Source organism: Chelonoidis abingdonii, chromosome 3 (genome assembly GCF_003597395.2).
Source record: "Chelonoidis abingdonii isolate Lonesome George chromosome 3, CheloAbing_2.0, whole genome shotgun sequence".
NCBI classification, from domain to species: Eukaryota; Metazoa; Chordata; order Testudines; family Testudinidae; genus Chelonoidis; species Chelonoidis abingdonii.
This window is the reverse complement of record NC_133771.1, coordinates 4,856,626-4,871,093: the sequence shown is the minus strand read 5'-3', so window position 1 is coordinate 4,871,093 and position 14,468 is coordinate 4,856,626. Positions and strand designations below refer to the sequence as shown.

The window sequence follows — 14,468 nt, the reverse complement described above, 5'->3', positions numbered from 1 at the left end:
CCCAGGGCAGGAAAGATCTGGGGGGAAGGGAAATGATTTATTCCCCTTTGTTGTGAGACTCAAGGAACTTGGGTCTTGGGGTCCCCAGGGAAGGTTTTTGGGGGGACCTGAGTGCCCCAAAACACTATATATTTGTGGGTGGTGGCAGCTTATCAGATCTAAGCTGGTAATTAAGCTTAGAGAAGTTCATGCTGGTACCCCAATTTTTTGGACTCTAAGGTTCAGATTGGGGAAAGATACCATGACAATGTAAGACACAGGAGGTTGTGGATTCCCCGTCATGGGAAGTTTTTGAGAACAGGCGGGACAAACACCTGCTTTACTTGGTTCTGCCTTGGCGCAGGGAAGCTGGACTTGATAACCTTTCTCGAGGTCCTTTCCAGCCTGACATTTCTAGGACTCTATGAATCCCACCCCCGATTCCTGGTGACAAATAAAGTTTAATGGGAGACCAAGATTCCTGCCTAGTTTACATGGAAAACTTCCGACGTCTGTCCGAAAAGCAGTCATTATCTTGGGGTGGACATATTGTCTGATCTGTTGATTGCGTATTAGTTATATTGATCAGTTAGAAATGCCAGTGAGCACTCTGTCGTTGGGTGGGGTCCTGCTTCATGATCAGAGCCGGAGGTATCCGAGTTATGACGAGAACCCCCGTGTGCATGCCAGAGACGGTCACACTGTCTGAGCACAGTTAGCAAAAGCACAAATGATCTAACCCAGCACAGAAGATAGAGATAATACAGAACGCACCGAGTGTACATGTCCTCACGCGAAGGCTTCAGAGGGCTGAGACAGACGATCCGGGCATGGTTCTATCTCTTATGTGCCAGGAAAAGCCCAATGGGTGGAGCCGTGGGTAGCTCTAACACAGGGCTCTGTGGCCACCATGAGTATTCATAAGGATGTTTGGCATCCATGGCCCATATCTAAACTGCCTCACCCTAATAATGCGGCGTGTCTTCTCCTTACAGGCTAGTATATTGTTTCCTGCAGGCTCATTGGCCTAGACGGCAGTTGGTTACCTTGCGGTTGAACATCTCTGCGTGTTCCTATCCTAAAATATCCACCACTAGCATTAGCTGGTGTTTTGCGGTTACCTGCCAGGAGTTTCATCAGCCTTGTGTGTGACACTTTCCGTCTTGTGAGATCCTGGAGCTACATGTGCTAAAATATCTGCTCCAGCTTTCCTGGGCCTTATGCTTCAACTCTGGCTAAAGCTATTGTCTTACAGGCTTTGAGGCTCTGACTGCTTTGGCTTATACCTTTACCTTAACGGGCAAATACTGACACTTATAGGCTGCGGGCGATATCAGCCTGAAACTCTTTACCTGTCTCGCCTTCCCCTCTATGACTGCTTCCCCTAGCGCTGGTCATACACACAGCAGTGAACTGGCAGGTATGTGTGTGTGTGCATCCTCTATTGGATGGAGGCAGAACTTCCCAATCCTGTATCATAGATCCGATACTGCTGGCAGCTAATAGAAGATTTTCCTTTAGTTCTGATAGCTTTTGAAGCAGGAGGCTCTGAGTTTGATCTCTGCTGCTTCTGGGATTCCTTTGTGGGCAGCCTAGTGGTCAAGGCCTCAGTACAGCATTTTTAGGAGCATCCCTTCTGTCCCCTCCCGCTCTCCAAGGCCTATGGTCTGCTCTCAGCCTGTCCACTGTCTTCGTTTTTCAGTGTCAGGAGGGCATGGGGGCACCACAGGTGATCATCTGCATGGTCTTAAGACCAACTCCTGCCTTTGTGTGGGGGGGGAGCAGTTGTGTGTGAGGGGGTCTTTGCACTGCAGGCAGACAGCTTCAGAGGGGTGCTGGCTTTCATGAGTAAGGCCCCACCCCATCTTAAACCTGTAATTTACTGAGGCACTTTAGATTTCAAAACATTAAGGTAGTTTGATTGTCACCCCTGGGGAGGGTCTGGAATGAAAACAAGCTAGTGGCTCTGAACACATGGAAACTGTCTTTAACAAAACCATCCTTCCCCCCAGCACCCTGCTCTCGCTTGGAGAGCTTGAATCTCAGATAGTTGGGGGCACGATGGAAGTGGATGGGGGTGAGGACCTGCTATAGGTTCTGGTGTGAAAGAGACAACTCAGATCCGTTTCGCGATGCCCCTGGGGAAAAGTGCTCACATCTCTCTTCGGCTTAAGGGAAGTCAGATGGGGCCCTGGCTCGGGTTATTTCCCTGTGCGCTTGTAATGCGAGGCCATGTGGAACTTTATGGAGCAGTTGCTGCATGAGGGACCTTGAATCCAGCCACACTGGAGCCAGCTGAGTGCAAGAGTAAGAGCTCTTGAGTCGTGGGATGGTTTGGAGCCTTCTCTCTAGGTAGTTCCTGGCTCCAGATCTGCTTTTGGGGGGCCCTGTGAAGTGAAGAGACTTTAACTGAAGGCCGGAAAGGGACACACAGGTCAAATTTGGGTCCTGGTGCAGGCTTTGTGAACGCAGAAAAGGAACTTTTCTAAGAGCCCCCAGAGCAAACTGAAATGTTTCCAGAGTTGGCTTTGATTTTAAATCCGGTGAAGAGATCCCGGGTTAAACAAATGACTGGTGTCCTGCGGCGGTCGCAGCCCAGATGTTGCACCACGGGGCTAGCACAGCAGAACTGGAGAGTGAAACCGCCCACGAACCAAAGCACTGGGGGCAAGTCTATGCTCAGGGCCTGTCCTGAGAGAACTAGAGACTCGGGTCTGGAATAGCCGAGGGAAGGGGGGACTGTGGGTGAGACTGAGTGGCATCAGCAGTGCTGGACTTATGGGGGGAAGGGAGATTATAGGTCAGGCCCGAGGGGCATCGGCAGAGCTGTGTGTATGGAGAAGCCTCCAGAGCACCTGCTGTCATAATCTCCCTTCTCTGGAAACTTGGACAAATGACAGAGCAAGCAAGCAAAGTCCTGCCTTCAGAGCTGCTGTTTTTTCAACTAATTGAAAAACTCTTCACCCTCCCCTTTAACACCTGACATAGCTCCGCCCTTCATCCTCCCCTTTAATACCTAACATAGCTCCGCCCTACATCCTTCCTTTTAATACCTGACATAGCTCCGCCCTTCATCCTCCCCTTTAATACCTGACATAGCTCCGCCCTTCATCCTCCCCTTTAATACCTGACATAGCTCCGCCCTTCATCCTCCCCTTTATCTCCGCCATTCATCCTCCCCTTTAATACCTGACATAGCTCCGCCCTTCATCCTCCCCTTTATCTCCACCCTTCATCCTCCCCTTTAATACCTGACATAGCTCCGCCCTTCATCCTCCCCTTTAATACCTGACATAGCTCCGCCATTCATCCTCCCCTTTATCTCCGCCATTCATCCTCCCCTTTAATACCTGACATAGCTCCGCCCTTCATCCTCCCCTTTATCTCCACCCTTCATCCTCCCCTTTAATACCTGACATAGCTCCGCCCTTCATCCTCCCCTTTAATACCTGACATAGCTCTGCCATTCATCCTCCCCTTTATCTCCGCCCTTCATCCTCTCCTTTAATACCTGACATCGCTCCGCCCTTCATCCTCCCCTTTAATACCTGACATAGCTCTGCCCTTCATCCTCCCCTTTATCTCCGCCCTTCATCCTCCCCTTTAATACCGGACATAGCTCTGCCCTTCATCCTCCCCTTTAATACCTGACATAGCTCCGCCCTTCATCCTCCCCTTTAATAGCTTCCACAGCTCCTGCCTCACTTGTTGCTTTGCTCTTTTCCTCTCCTGTCTCCCCCACCCAACTCATCCCTATGCTCCTCCTTTCTAGCAACCCTCTGCCTCCTCCCACTCTCAGCTTTGAACCTCCCTGTGTGTCCACCTCTCTGTAAATCCCACGATTGCCGCCATCAGTAGCAAACCACTTGCTTCTGGGCCCTCACTTAGTGTATCATATCCTGGCATGCAGGCTACTCAGGCAGGGGCCTTAGCCCTGACTCTGCTATCAGCGACACCCGTGTAATCTCAGCTGCCCTCTTTCCTGTGCCACATGTGCCTCCAGGAAGAAACCCGATTCCTGAGAGAAAGAGTCTGACTGTGTCCTGTGCTCTGAGTGGCTAGAGCCGAATCCTAAGTGCCCCACACAGATTTTGTTCAGTTCTTTCACAGACAACTGACTCTTGGCGGAAAGACTGACCACAAATGAATAAGGACCTCGGCAGTTGGCCTGATCCTTAAAGAGAATGATTGGTTTAGCCCATGGAGGTGGGTAGTCAAGAGCCATACCTTATAATCCCAGCTCTTCCACTAGCTCACTCTGCAACCTTGAGGCAAGATGCTTTAAGCTCTGTGCCTTGGTTTCTGCAACTGTGAAATGGAGAGAACAAGACTGGCCCAGGGGGCTGGGGAGCTGTGGGTTGGGTTTAATGGGTGAAATCCTTGCAGGCCGAGAGGAAGACACCTGAAGAGTAGGGGGCATTTAGAAATGAAAGCACAATCTCCATCAGTTTCTTTGGGTTAAGGGTTCAGGTGTGGTGTGGCCATAGGGCCAAAGGTGATGCCAAATGAACTGGGTAGTTGCAAAAAGAGCACCGTGCTGGAGCTGATAAGTAACAGCCATCACCCTTGGTGACCCAATGGCTCAAACCTGAAGCTAGATAAATTCAGGGTAGAAATAATGGATAAAAAAGGGGAGGGCAATTAACCATTGCAGCAAATTACCAAGGGATGAGCTGGATTCTCCGTCCCTGGAGTTTTTATGTCAAGACTGCATGTCTTTCTAAAAATATATACGAGAGTTCAGTGGTTCTCAACCTTTTTGGGCTCAGAACCCATTTGTAAATGTTTACGGCCTGTTGCAACCCAGTGAATAGTCTGGGGGTGGAGGCCCTGGGGTGGTTTCAGTTGTGTCCTGCCTCTGGGAAGGTTGGATCCATCCTGGCATTCACCTCACCATGGCGGCTCCTGCAGCTTCTGTGCTGTGGGGTGACTGGCCTTGGTTCTGGGTGTTGCAACCTCAAGGGTTGTAGCCCCGCTCAGGTTGGCCCAGCTCCCCTGATTGGACCAGGTTTGTGAGAGTGGAGTTGCGACCTGGCTCATGGGGTTGCAGTGCCACTCACTCAAATTTGGCCTATCCACACTTCCATCGTCATGACGACTGGGCCAGACCTGAGTGGTGCTGGGAGCCCAGAGGTTGCAGAGCCTGGAGCAGGGAGACGAGTCCAGCCAGCCCCGTGGGACAGGAGCCACAGGAGCTGCCACATGAGCCTTTGAAACATTCTGGGGACCCAATTTTGGGTCCCGACCCCTGGGGTGAGACACCCTGACCGAGTTCAACCAGAAGACATGGGCAGAGCTGGTCAACATTTTTCAGACTAAACAGTTTCCAGCCATCAGAAAATGCTGGTTTGACAAGATTGAAATGTGTCTCAGGAACATTTCAAGTTCATCAACTTTTTTGATGAAAATTATCAAAACGTTTGGACTTGGTAAGGTTCAGATGGTTTGGTTTGACATGCAAAACATCACAGATAAAAGCTGAAATGATAAAGTCGAAATGAGGAATTTTGACCTTATTGAAAGTAACTCTTCAACCTTGTTATTGTTACTGTTACAGCGTCTGGGAGTTCTAGGCATGGACCTGGACCTATTCGTAAATTCTAAGGCCGGATGGGACCACTGTGGTCATCTAGTCTCACACAAGCCCTAGGACTTCCCCAAAATAGTTCCAGTTTGAACTAGAGCAGATCGCTTAGAAAAAACATCCAAACTTGATTTTAAAATTGCCAGTGACGAAGAATCCACCATGACCCTTGGTCAGTTGTTCCGGTGGGTAATCAACCTCACTGTTAAAAAAATTGTGCCTTATTTCTAGTCTGAATTTGTCTAGCTTCATCTTCCAGCCACTGGATCATGTTAGACTTTTGTCTGCTAGACTGAAGAGCCCAGTATCAAATTTCTACTCCCCATGGGTATTTATAGACTGATCAAGTCACCTCTTAACCTTCTCTTGGTAAGTGAAACAGATTGAACTCGGTGAGTCTCTCAGAATAAGGCAGGTTTTCCTGTTCTTTAATCATTTTTCTGGCTCTTCTTTTATTAACATCCTCCTTGAATTGTGGACACAGTATTCCAGTGGTGGTCACACCAATGCCAAATACAATGGCAGTATAACCTCCCGAATCAAGATTCCCCTGTTTATGATTTCAAGGTTCCTATTAACCTTTTTGGCCACAGCATTGCACTGGGAACCCATGTTCAGCTGATTATCCACCATGACTCCCAAGTCCTTTTCAGAGTTACTATTTCCCAGGATAGAGTCCCCTATCCTGGAAGTATGGCCTACGTTCTTTGCCCCTAGCTGTATACGCTTACATTTGGCCATAATGTGGAAAAATTGGAAAGAGTTCAGCAGAAGGCAACGAAAATGACTAGGGGGCTGGGGAACATGACTTACGAGGAGAGGCTGAGGGAACTGGGCTTGTTTAGTCAGCAGAAGAGAAGAATGGGGTGGGGGGATTTGATAGCAGCCTTCAACTACCTGAAGGGGGGTTCCAAAGAGGATGGATCTAGGCTGTTCTCAGTGGTGGCAGATGACAGAACAAGGAGCAATGGTCTCAAGTTGCAGTGGGGGAGGTCTAGGTTGGATATTAGGAAACACTATTTCACTAGGAGAGTGGTGAAGCACTGGAATGAGTTCCCTAGGGAGGTGTGGAATCTCCATCCTTAGAGGTTTTTAACACCCAGCTTGACCAAGCCCTGGCTGGGATGATTTAGTTGGTGTTGGTCCTGCTTTGAGCAAGGGATTGGACTAGATACTCCTGAGGTCTCTTCCAACCCAAATATTCTATGATTCTACAATTCTATACTAAAACATATATTGTTTGCTTGTACCCAACTTACCAAGAGATCCAGATGGTTCTGAATCAGTGACCTGTCCTTCTCATTATTTATCACTCCCTTCATCTTTGTATTGTCCGCAGACTTGATCAGTGATGACGTTATGTCTTCTCCCAAATGTTAAATAGCGTAAGGCCAAGAACTGACACCTGCAGGATCCCAGTGGAAACACACTCGCTTGAAGATGATTCCCCATTTACAGTTCCTTTTGAGACCTATCAGTTAGCCAGATTTTAATCCATTTAATATACACCTTGTTGATTTTGTATCATTCTAATTTCTTAATCAAAATGTCTTCTGGTACCAAGTCAAATGCCTTACAGAAATCTAAATATATTACATCACTATTACCTTTATCAACCAACTTTGCAATCTCATGAATAAAAGATACCAAGTTAGTCTGACACGATCTATTTTCTTTAAACCCATGTTGATTGTCATTAATGATATTACCCTCCTTTAATTTTTTATTAGTTGAGTCCATATCAGCCTCTCCATTATCTTACCCCGGGATCGATGTCAGGCTGGCAGGCTGATAATTATACACTTGGTCCCATTGACCCTTTTTAAATAATGGCACAACCTTAGCTTTCTTCCAGTCTTCTGGAACTTCCCCAGTTTTCCAAGACTTACTGAAAATCAGTACAAATGATTGGGAGAGCTCCTCAGCCAGCTCTTTTAAAACTCTTGTATGCAAGTTATCTGGTCCTGCTGATTTTAAAATACTGAGCTTTAGTACTTGTTGTTTAACATTCTCCTGGGTTGCTATTGGAATGAAAAGCATATCATAATTTGATCTGAAAACATCATCTAGCTTTTTCCCAAATACAGACCGGAAATATTTATTGAACACTTCTAACTTTGCTGCATTATTAGTGTCAGTTCTGCCATTTCTGCCAGTTCTGCTAGGATTCCCTTAGTTCCTAATATACTTTAAAAACTCCTTATTGTCCTTAACTCAGCTGGCCATAGATGTCTCCTTTTCCTCTTTGCTTCCCTTATCAATTTTCTCCTATTCCTAGTTTCTGGTTAGAGTCATTACTGTCAACTGTCCCATTCTTCCATTTATTATGTATGAATTTTTAAAAAAATTATACCTGCTTTCACTTTCTGCTTCTAAGTCAGTTATTTTTTTGTTGTTTTTTTTAAAGCAGTGTAATGTCCTTTCTCAGTTGTGGGATTGTGGTTTTTTGGGCATGTATACAATATTCTTAAATAGTTCATAATTATCATTCACATTTTTCTGTTTAAGTTCTTTCTCTCAAGTGATTTAACTCATAATTGTTTTCAGCGTTGTGAAATTGGTGCTTTTAAATCACCAACTATATGCATTACTGGTTTATACTTTATTCTGTTTGCACATAACAAATGTAATCAAGTTGTGGTCCCTTGTATCTAAGCTACCACTAATTTTTATTTCTGTGACCAATTCCTCTTTATCTGTTATGATGAAATCTAAGACAGGGTTCCCCGGCATTGGAGGTTTTAATAGTTCCAAAACAAATTTTTTCAGAAATGTTTGCAGAAAATGAAGAAATTTTGACTTTTCATTCTGATTTGGGATGGAAGGAAATTTTGACATGTCCAAATTTCTTCTGGGATGGAAATTCTGAATTCTGACCATCTCCAAACAGGAGCCTCAGACAGGAATCACTTGGTGAACTTCCCTGCCTGTGCTATCCAGAAAGTCAAATGAGATGATCATGGCCTTGAAATCCATGAATCGGGGAACAAGGCACATGGCAAACTTCACCTCAGTCATGGCGCTTGTGTGTTTTGGGGCAGGGGCCTGCCTTTATTCCATGTCCATTAGGCACCTCCCACACTTCTGGGCATTTGCTAAATGATAATTGACAGCGATGGGCAGAGTTGTGCATGTTTTCCATCTGCTGCTGCTACTGCTCTGCCTAAAGAGGGCCACTAACCATCTTTACGTGTCATATTTCAGGGCCTCCAGGACCAAAAGGAGACCAAGGCAATGAAGGAATGGAAGGTGAACCTGGAGTTCCTGGTTTACCTGGACTAAGAGGTAACAGATCATGTACTAGGTGCCCACAGGAACTGCTCCAAAGCCCATTGAAGTCAATAGAAAGATGCCCATTGACTTCACTGGGCCATGGCACGCTGTTAGCGCTACACAAATAATCAATACCAGTAACACAGAGATGAGCGAGACCCATTGGGTACCATCCCTGCAGCCAACACAGGCTTGTTTCCCACAGTCGATTCTCCAGCACTTTGTCCAGTCTAGTTTTAAATGACTCAAATGATGGATTTTTCATCATCCTTTAGGAGACTGAGCCGTAAGCTAGGAGCTCTCATTGTCCCAACATTTCCCTGTGTGCGCCTGATTTTTATTGTTGGCTTAATTCTATTCTGTCAGTATTACAACACATAACTACCTTTGAGTGGTTTTGTAGAGCCCCAGGCCTATCCAGTGGTCTTGCAATGTGACCTAGAGGTTTGGACACCGGCTCCACAGGCAGTCAAGCGGCTCGATTCCCAGCTGTGCCATTGATTTGCCATGTGACCTTGCTAACTCACTGCCTCAGTTTCCCCACTTGTAAAACTCACGGTACAGATGCCAGCCCTCGAAACAAGCACCTTGAGGAGCTCTGGATAAAACATACTACAGAAGGGCTAATCATTACCCCTAGCTATGTCACCCTAGACAATTCCTCTCCCCCTCGTCTGCAGCATTCCAAATATTTTAGAGCAACGATCCTGTTCCCCGGGATCCTGAGCATGCTTAGAGGCTGACTTCCAGAGATCACCGCCCTGGAATCTCAGTCCATATTACTTCTTGACCTCTTTTCCCTCTGTAATCCAATCCCCTTTCTCCTTCCTCTAAGCGAGGTTGGATGGGATAGTTTGACTTCTTTTTGGTGCCCCGGCTGTACTGCCCCAATATGCCCCCATAGAATGACCCCTGAATTAGGGCAGGCTCATGGGTGTCCATCAGCCATCAGCCATACCCACAGGCATCCCAGATAGGGAGGCTGCCTGGGTCCTTGAGCCGTTTTAGGAATTAGCGCTTCCGGGGTTGGAGAGGGAGTGGCACATCTGTCATCATTAGCCAGTCGCTGCTGTCCAGCGCTGCGATGCCTTTGCCAAACAAACACCGTGATTTGGGTACGGAGCTAAATAAACTCCCTGCTCCTTTGCATTCCTGTGGACGCCCCCACGTGCTCAGAGACACAAGGTGAGCCTTTGTCTCTGGCAGTGCTGATGGCTTGCTGGGATAGTTCCTGGGCCTGATAGTCTGCCAGGGCAAAATCTCTGTCTTTCAGCATAGTCCTTCGATATCCTCCAATGCTGCTTTCATTCACTGGAGTACCAATTTAATTTAAACACACCAAGCATCTGATTGCCTGCTCCTTTCATAGCCGCACGCTGCAGGGGTCTGTGGAACTGAAGTTTGCAGCAAACCGGTAACTTCTAAGCAGATGGTTTGCAGGCAGGAAACAAAGAGTTAGTATCAGCGACAGTAAAATGAAAGACAGCGGGAAGCAGCCGCACATGGGGTCCTGAAGGGCTGGGGAAAGGGAATTTGAGATCCTGGTGGGGTTGGGGAACTAGATCTTTCTTAGGGGCTGCGTGGAACTTTTTCAAGTTTCAGGAAACATTTCTCCCCTTCATTTAAACCATTCTTTGTCAAGGCAAATTCAATTAAAAACAAACGGAAAACATGTTTTTCTATCTAAGTGGAAGTCTGTGTGTTAGTCAAAAGGGGCTGAGACAGACATCAGAACTCCCAGAACCAAACTGAATCAGACCACAAAAGTTCTGAGCTTCGTTTAGTTACTGGCCTGGATGGATACAAACTTCCCCAAAGTTTGGGGGTGTTTTTTTTGAGCCCCTTTCTAGTTCTGATCCAAATCTAGAATTCCAGATTTGTAAGCAAGTCTTTTAGGTGGCACAACCAGTATCATAAAAAACCTGGAGAAGTCAGATGGGGAAAAGGCCTATTTGACCATGCAGTTTATCTCCCAGGTGATGCAAGGCTGTTCCCTCCAGGGTATTCTCCAGGGCTTTGTCTAGCCAAGTGATGGGGCTTTCACACCTTCCATTGGGAGACTATTACACAGCTTCATAGACCTCCTTCCATGTGTCAGGATGCCGTGGGGGAGAAGTCCTTCCACCCCCCACATCAGACAGTTTCCCATTGAGCATGAGAAGAAAAATCACTTCGTTAGGCATCTAATCCCATTTACACCCCAAGACACTGACAATATCCAAATGACTCTCCTTTTCCAACACCCTGTCAACTGGATCCTGGGAGCGCTGCTGGGGTGCAGAGAATCCTAGAATCCATCACCATACACAGGGTCAGCCAACACATTCTCTGTTTCATCCCACTCCCCATCTGATGAAAGAGTCGCTCTCAGTTGGCTGCGAATACTATTCTCTCACCTGGAGAGGACAGGTTGGGTTTGACCATGTCAGCCCCGTGCCATGTTGGCTGAGTGCATGCATTCCTGTCACCCTCTAGTGGCTGGATCCACAACAGCTGCTCCTTGCTGCTGGCCTTCCTCCTACAGCTCCGATGCTTAAAGGCATGGGGTGTACTGCTAGAAGCCCTGTGTTCAAGCCTTGCTGAATGCTTGGGTGTGCTAGGTTGGATGTTCTTGTAAGACACACTCCCCCACCTCAAGTGGGACTGTAAAACCCGCCAAGCTGGCATAAAACCCATCTGTTCTACTAAAGAGCTTGTCAGCAATGGCTACCCATGTTTGCTTCATGCTCTTTGACAGATTAATGGCTGTTTTTATTTGGGTTTAATCAGCATCACAAATGGATCATCTGGCGGCTGCTGCCGCTGCTTTTTTGGTTTGTTTTTTAACTCTTTAACATTTGTTTCAATTTTGAAACTTGCATGTACATTTCCGCCATTGCTGACTCCTTTGCCTTTCACACAGGATCAAAGAAATTCTCCCAGCCACGCACCACCATGGCCTGGGGTTTAGAAAGGAATTCAGCCTGTGATGGGGTGCAGGGGAAGTATGTAAAAGGCTACCTAGCCAGCGTTAATTCCCCTTCTGCATAGCACCTTCCCCCACTCAGACACCTCAGACAGCTGCAATTAATCAGATCCTGAAGCCCCATGCCTGCCCTGGGAATTATGATGTCCCTAGAATGCAGCACAGAAAGAGTTAGGCCCTAGTCGGTATCCCCTGGCATCGATGGGAAAATTCCCATTGACATGGGCTGCTAGGATGATCAGAGGAATGGAGAACCTGCCTTATTAGAGGGACTTCAGGAGCTGGGCTTGTTTAGTCTAACCAAACAAAGGCTGAAGGGAGATGCGATTGTTCTCTATAAATAACTCAGAGGGATAAACACCAGGGAGAGAGAAGAGTTATTTCAGTTAAGGGCCAATATTGACACAAGAACAAATGGAGAGAAATTGACCATCAAGATGTTTAGGTTTGAAATTAGGCGAAGGTTTCTCACTGTCAGAGGAGTGAAGTTCTGGAACAGCCTCCCAAGGGGAGCAGTGGGGGGCAAAAAACCTAACTGGGTTCAAGACTGAACTTGATAAATTGAGTGTGTGTTTGTGGGGGGGAGAATGATACTATGGCATGCGACTCATCTGTGACTTCTATTAGCATCTACAATGGCCAGAGATGGCGACGCTAGCTGGGGAGGGCTCTGAGTCACTACAGAGAATTCTTTCCCAGGTGTCTGGCTGGTGGGTCTTGCCCACATGCTCAGGGTCTAACTGATCATCATATTTGGGGTTGGGAAGGAATTTTCCCCCAAGTCAGATTAGCAGAACCCTGGGGGGTTTTCACCTTCCTCTGCAGCATGGGGCACGGGTCACTTGCAGGTTTAAACTAGTGTAAATGGTGGATTCTCTGTCACTTGAAGTCTTGACATCATGATTTGAGGACTTCAGTGGCTCAGCCAGAGGTTCTGGGTCTGTTACAGGAGTGGGTGGGTGAGGTTCTCTGGACTGCGAGGTGCCGGAGGTCAGACCAGATGATCATGATGGTCCCTTTTGGCCTTAGAGTGTATGAGACTTCCCTGGCCACAGCACTGGGCCCTGAGGGTTCACTTCACCCGTGCAGAAGGACCAGCACAAGGCCCAAGTACTGCTTAAGTCTCACTGACACTCACAGATGGTGCATAGTCCTTGTACTAGCTCTCTGGGCGGGAAATACGTCACCCTGAGTGAGCTGCCGGGGGCACAGGCGGGCGTGACGGGACAGGATAGAGTCGAGATGCCATGGTTCCCAGTAACTGGCACTCTCAGAGGAGCATATTGACTAGAGTGGGAAAAGTCCTATGAGATTGAGACACGATGCCAGTGCTAAGTCAGTTCAGGGTTCTTTAAAGGCCCTTTAGGGACACTGTGGGACGGACCCAGGAGATCAGGGCATCCTGTGGATTCTGGAGCAGGTAGTAAGTAGCCGCCCTGCTCCCATCTCGTGTCCCATGGGGAGGTTGCTCTTTTGCATTTGGCTGGGTCACTCTGCACCAAGCCCGAGCCTCCGCGAAGGCACCTGAAGTGTTGCAACTTGAGCTATAGATGTATCAACGGGTTCTTCACCGTGCAGGTTCGGATTAGGCTTGGGCCCGGACTAGAAGCCCCGATCCAGAGCCCCACTGAACACTGGAGAGTTAGGGATCTGTGTGTGAGCTTTGTAGTGCAGGCCCGTCTCCGGTTCTCATCCGCCAGGAGAAGTGAGGGGATTTGGTTTAGCAGCACGGCGGGATGGAGAGGGTGCGCCTGTCCTTGGTCTCACGCTGCCAGGTGGGCCCGGCAGAGCCAGTTAGCATGTTGCCAGTTTGGTTTCTTGCTGTAATAACAACACCTTGTCTCTTATTTGTTCCCAATCCAGGGCTCCCTGGGGAGAGAGGGCCTCTGGGACCACCTGGCCTGAAAGGAGACAAGGGAGACCTCGGCCCGTCCGGCCCTGCTGGGATGCGGGGATTCAAAGGTACTGTTCAGGGTTCATGCTCCAGGCGCCTTGGTTCTGTCTGGGCTTCCCGAGACGTGTTGGCCTTGGTGACACCTGCTGGTCAAATGTAGAGGAGAGACGATGTCTCCCAGGTGCCCATATAGGACCTGTTAATTAGTGGTGCTGGGCCCCTGCCGCTCCCCCTTAGCTGCGGTGGGAGCTGAGAATCAGACCATTTAGAGGCCTGGGATGAAGGAGGATAAAACAGGGCCAGGATCCACCCAAACTCTGTGCACCTGGACTTGCATCAGGCTTTTTATATGTCCCTCAGGGTGGGAGGGGAGTTCTTACGTGCACACTCACTAGTTAGTCTGATATCGGTGGGGGGACGGTTCCTGCCACCTCTTTTTGGTTTCTTGTGGTTTTGAAGAGGCTCATTATATCCCAGGTTAAAAACAGGTGTGAGATCATGGAGCATAAATGGTTATTTTGATGCCATGGTACAGCTAGAGTTTATGTACCTATTTTAGCAGAGCAAATGAGTAGGTAGGCTGTCTAAAAAAAATCGCACACTGTAAACTTAAAAAACACCCATGAGAAATGATTATGTTTCCAAACCACACACTTTCTGACTCAAACAATGTTTATTTTAGCTTATGGTAGCCAAGAAAGAACCAAAGTCAAGTCCCTTTAGAGGAGCACAGTGTGTGTGGGCCTTTGTAATACTCTACAACAGCTCTAAAA

At 47.7% G+C, this 14,468-nt stretch overlaps 1 protein-coding gene across 2 annotated transcripts in view; it reads left to right on the top strand.

The window, feature by feature from the left end:
* SCARA5 (scavenger receptor class A member 5) overlaps window positions 1-14,468 on the top strand; it is a 155,144-nt gene that overhangs the window by 92,415 nt on the left and 48,261 nt on the right. For both annotated transcript variants that reach the window (XM_032801714.2, XM_032801713.2), the window contains exons 5-6: window positions 8,768-8,848; window positions 13,665-13,763. In XM_032801714.2, coding sequence (XP_032657605.1) covers window positions 8,768-8,848; window positions 13,665-13,763 — 180 coding nt within the window. The remainder of the gene's footprint in view (window positions 1-8,767; window positions 8,849-13,664; window positions 13,764-14,468) is intronic.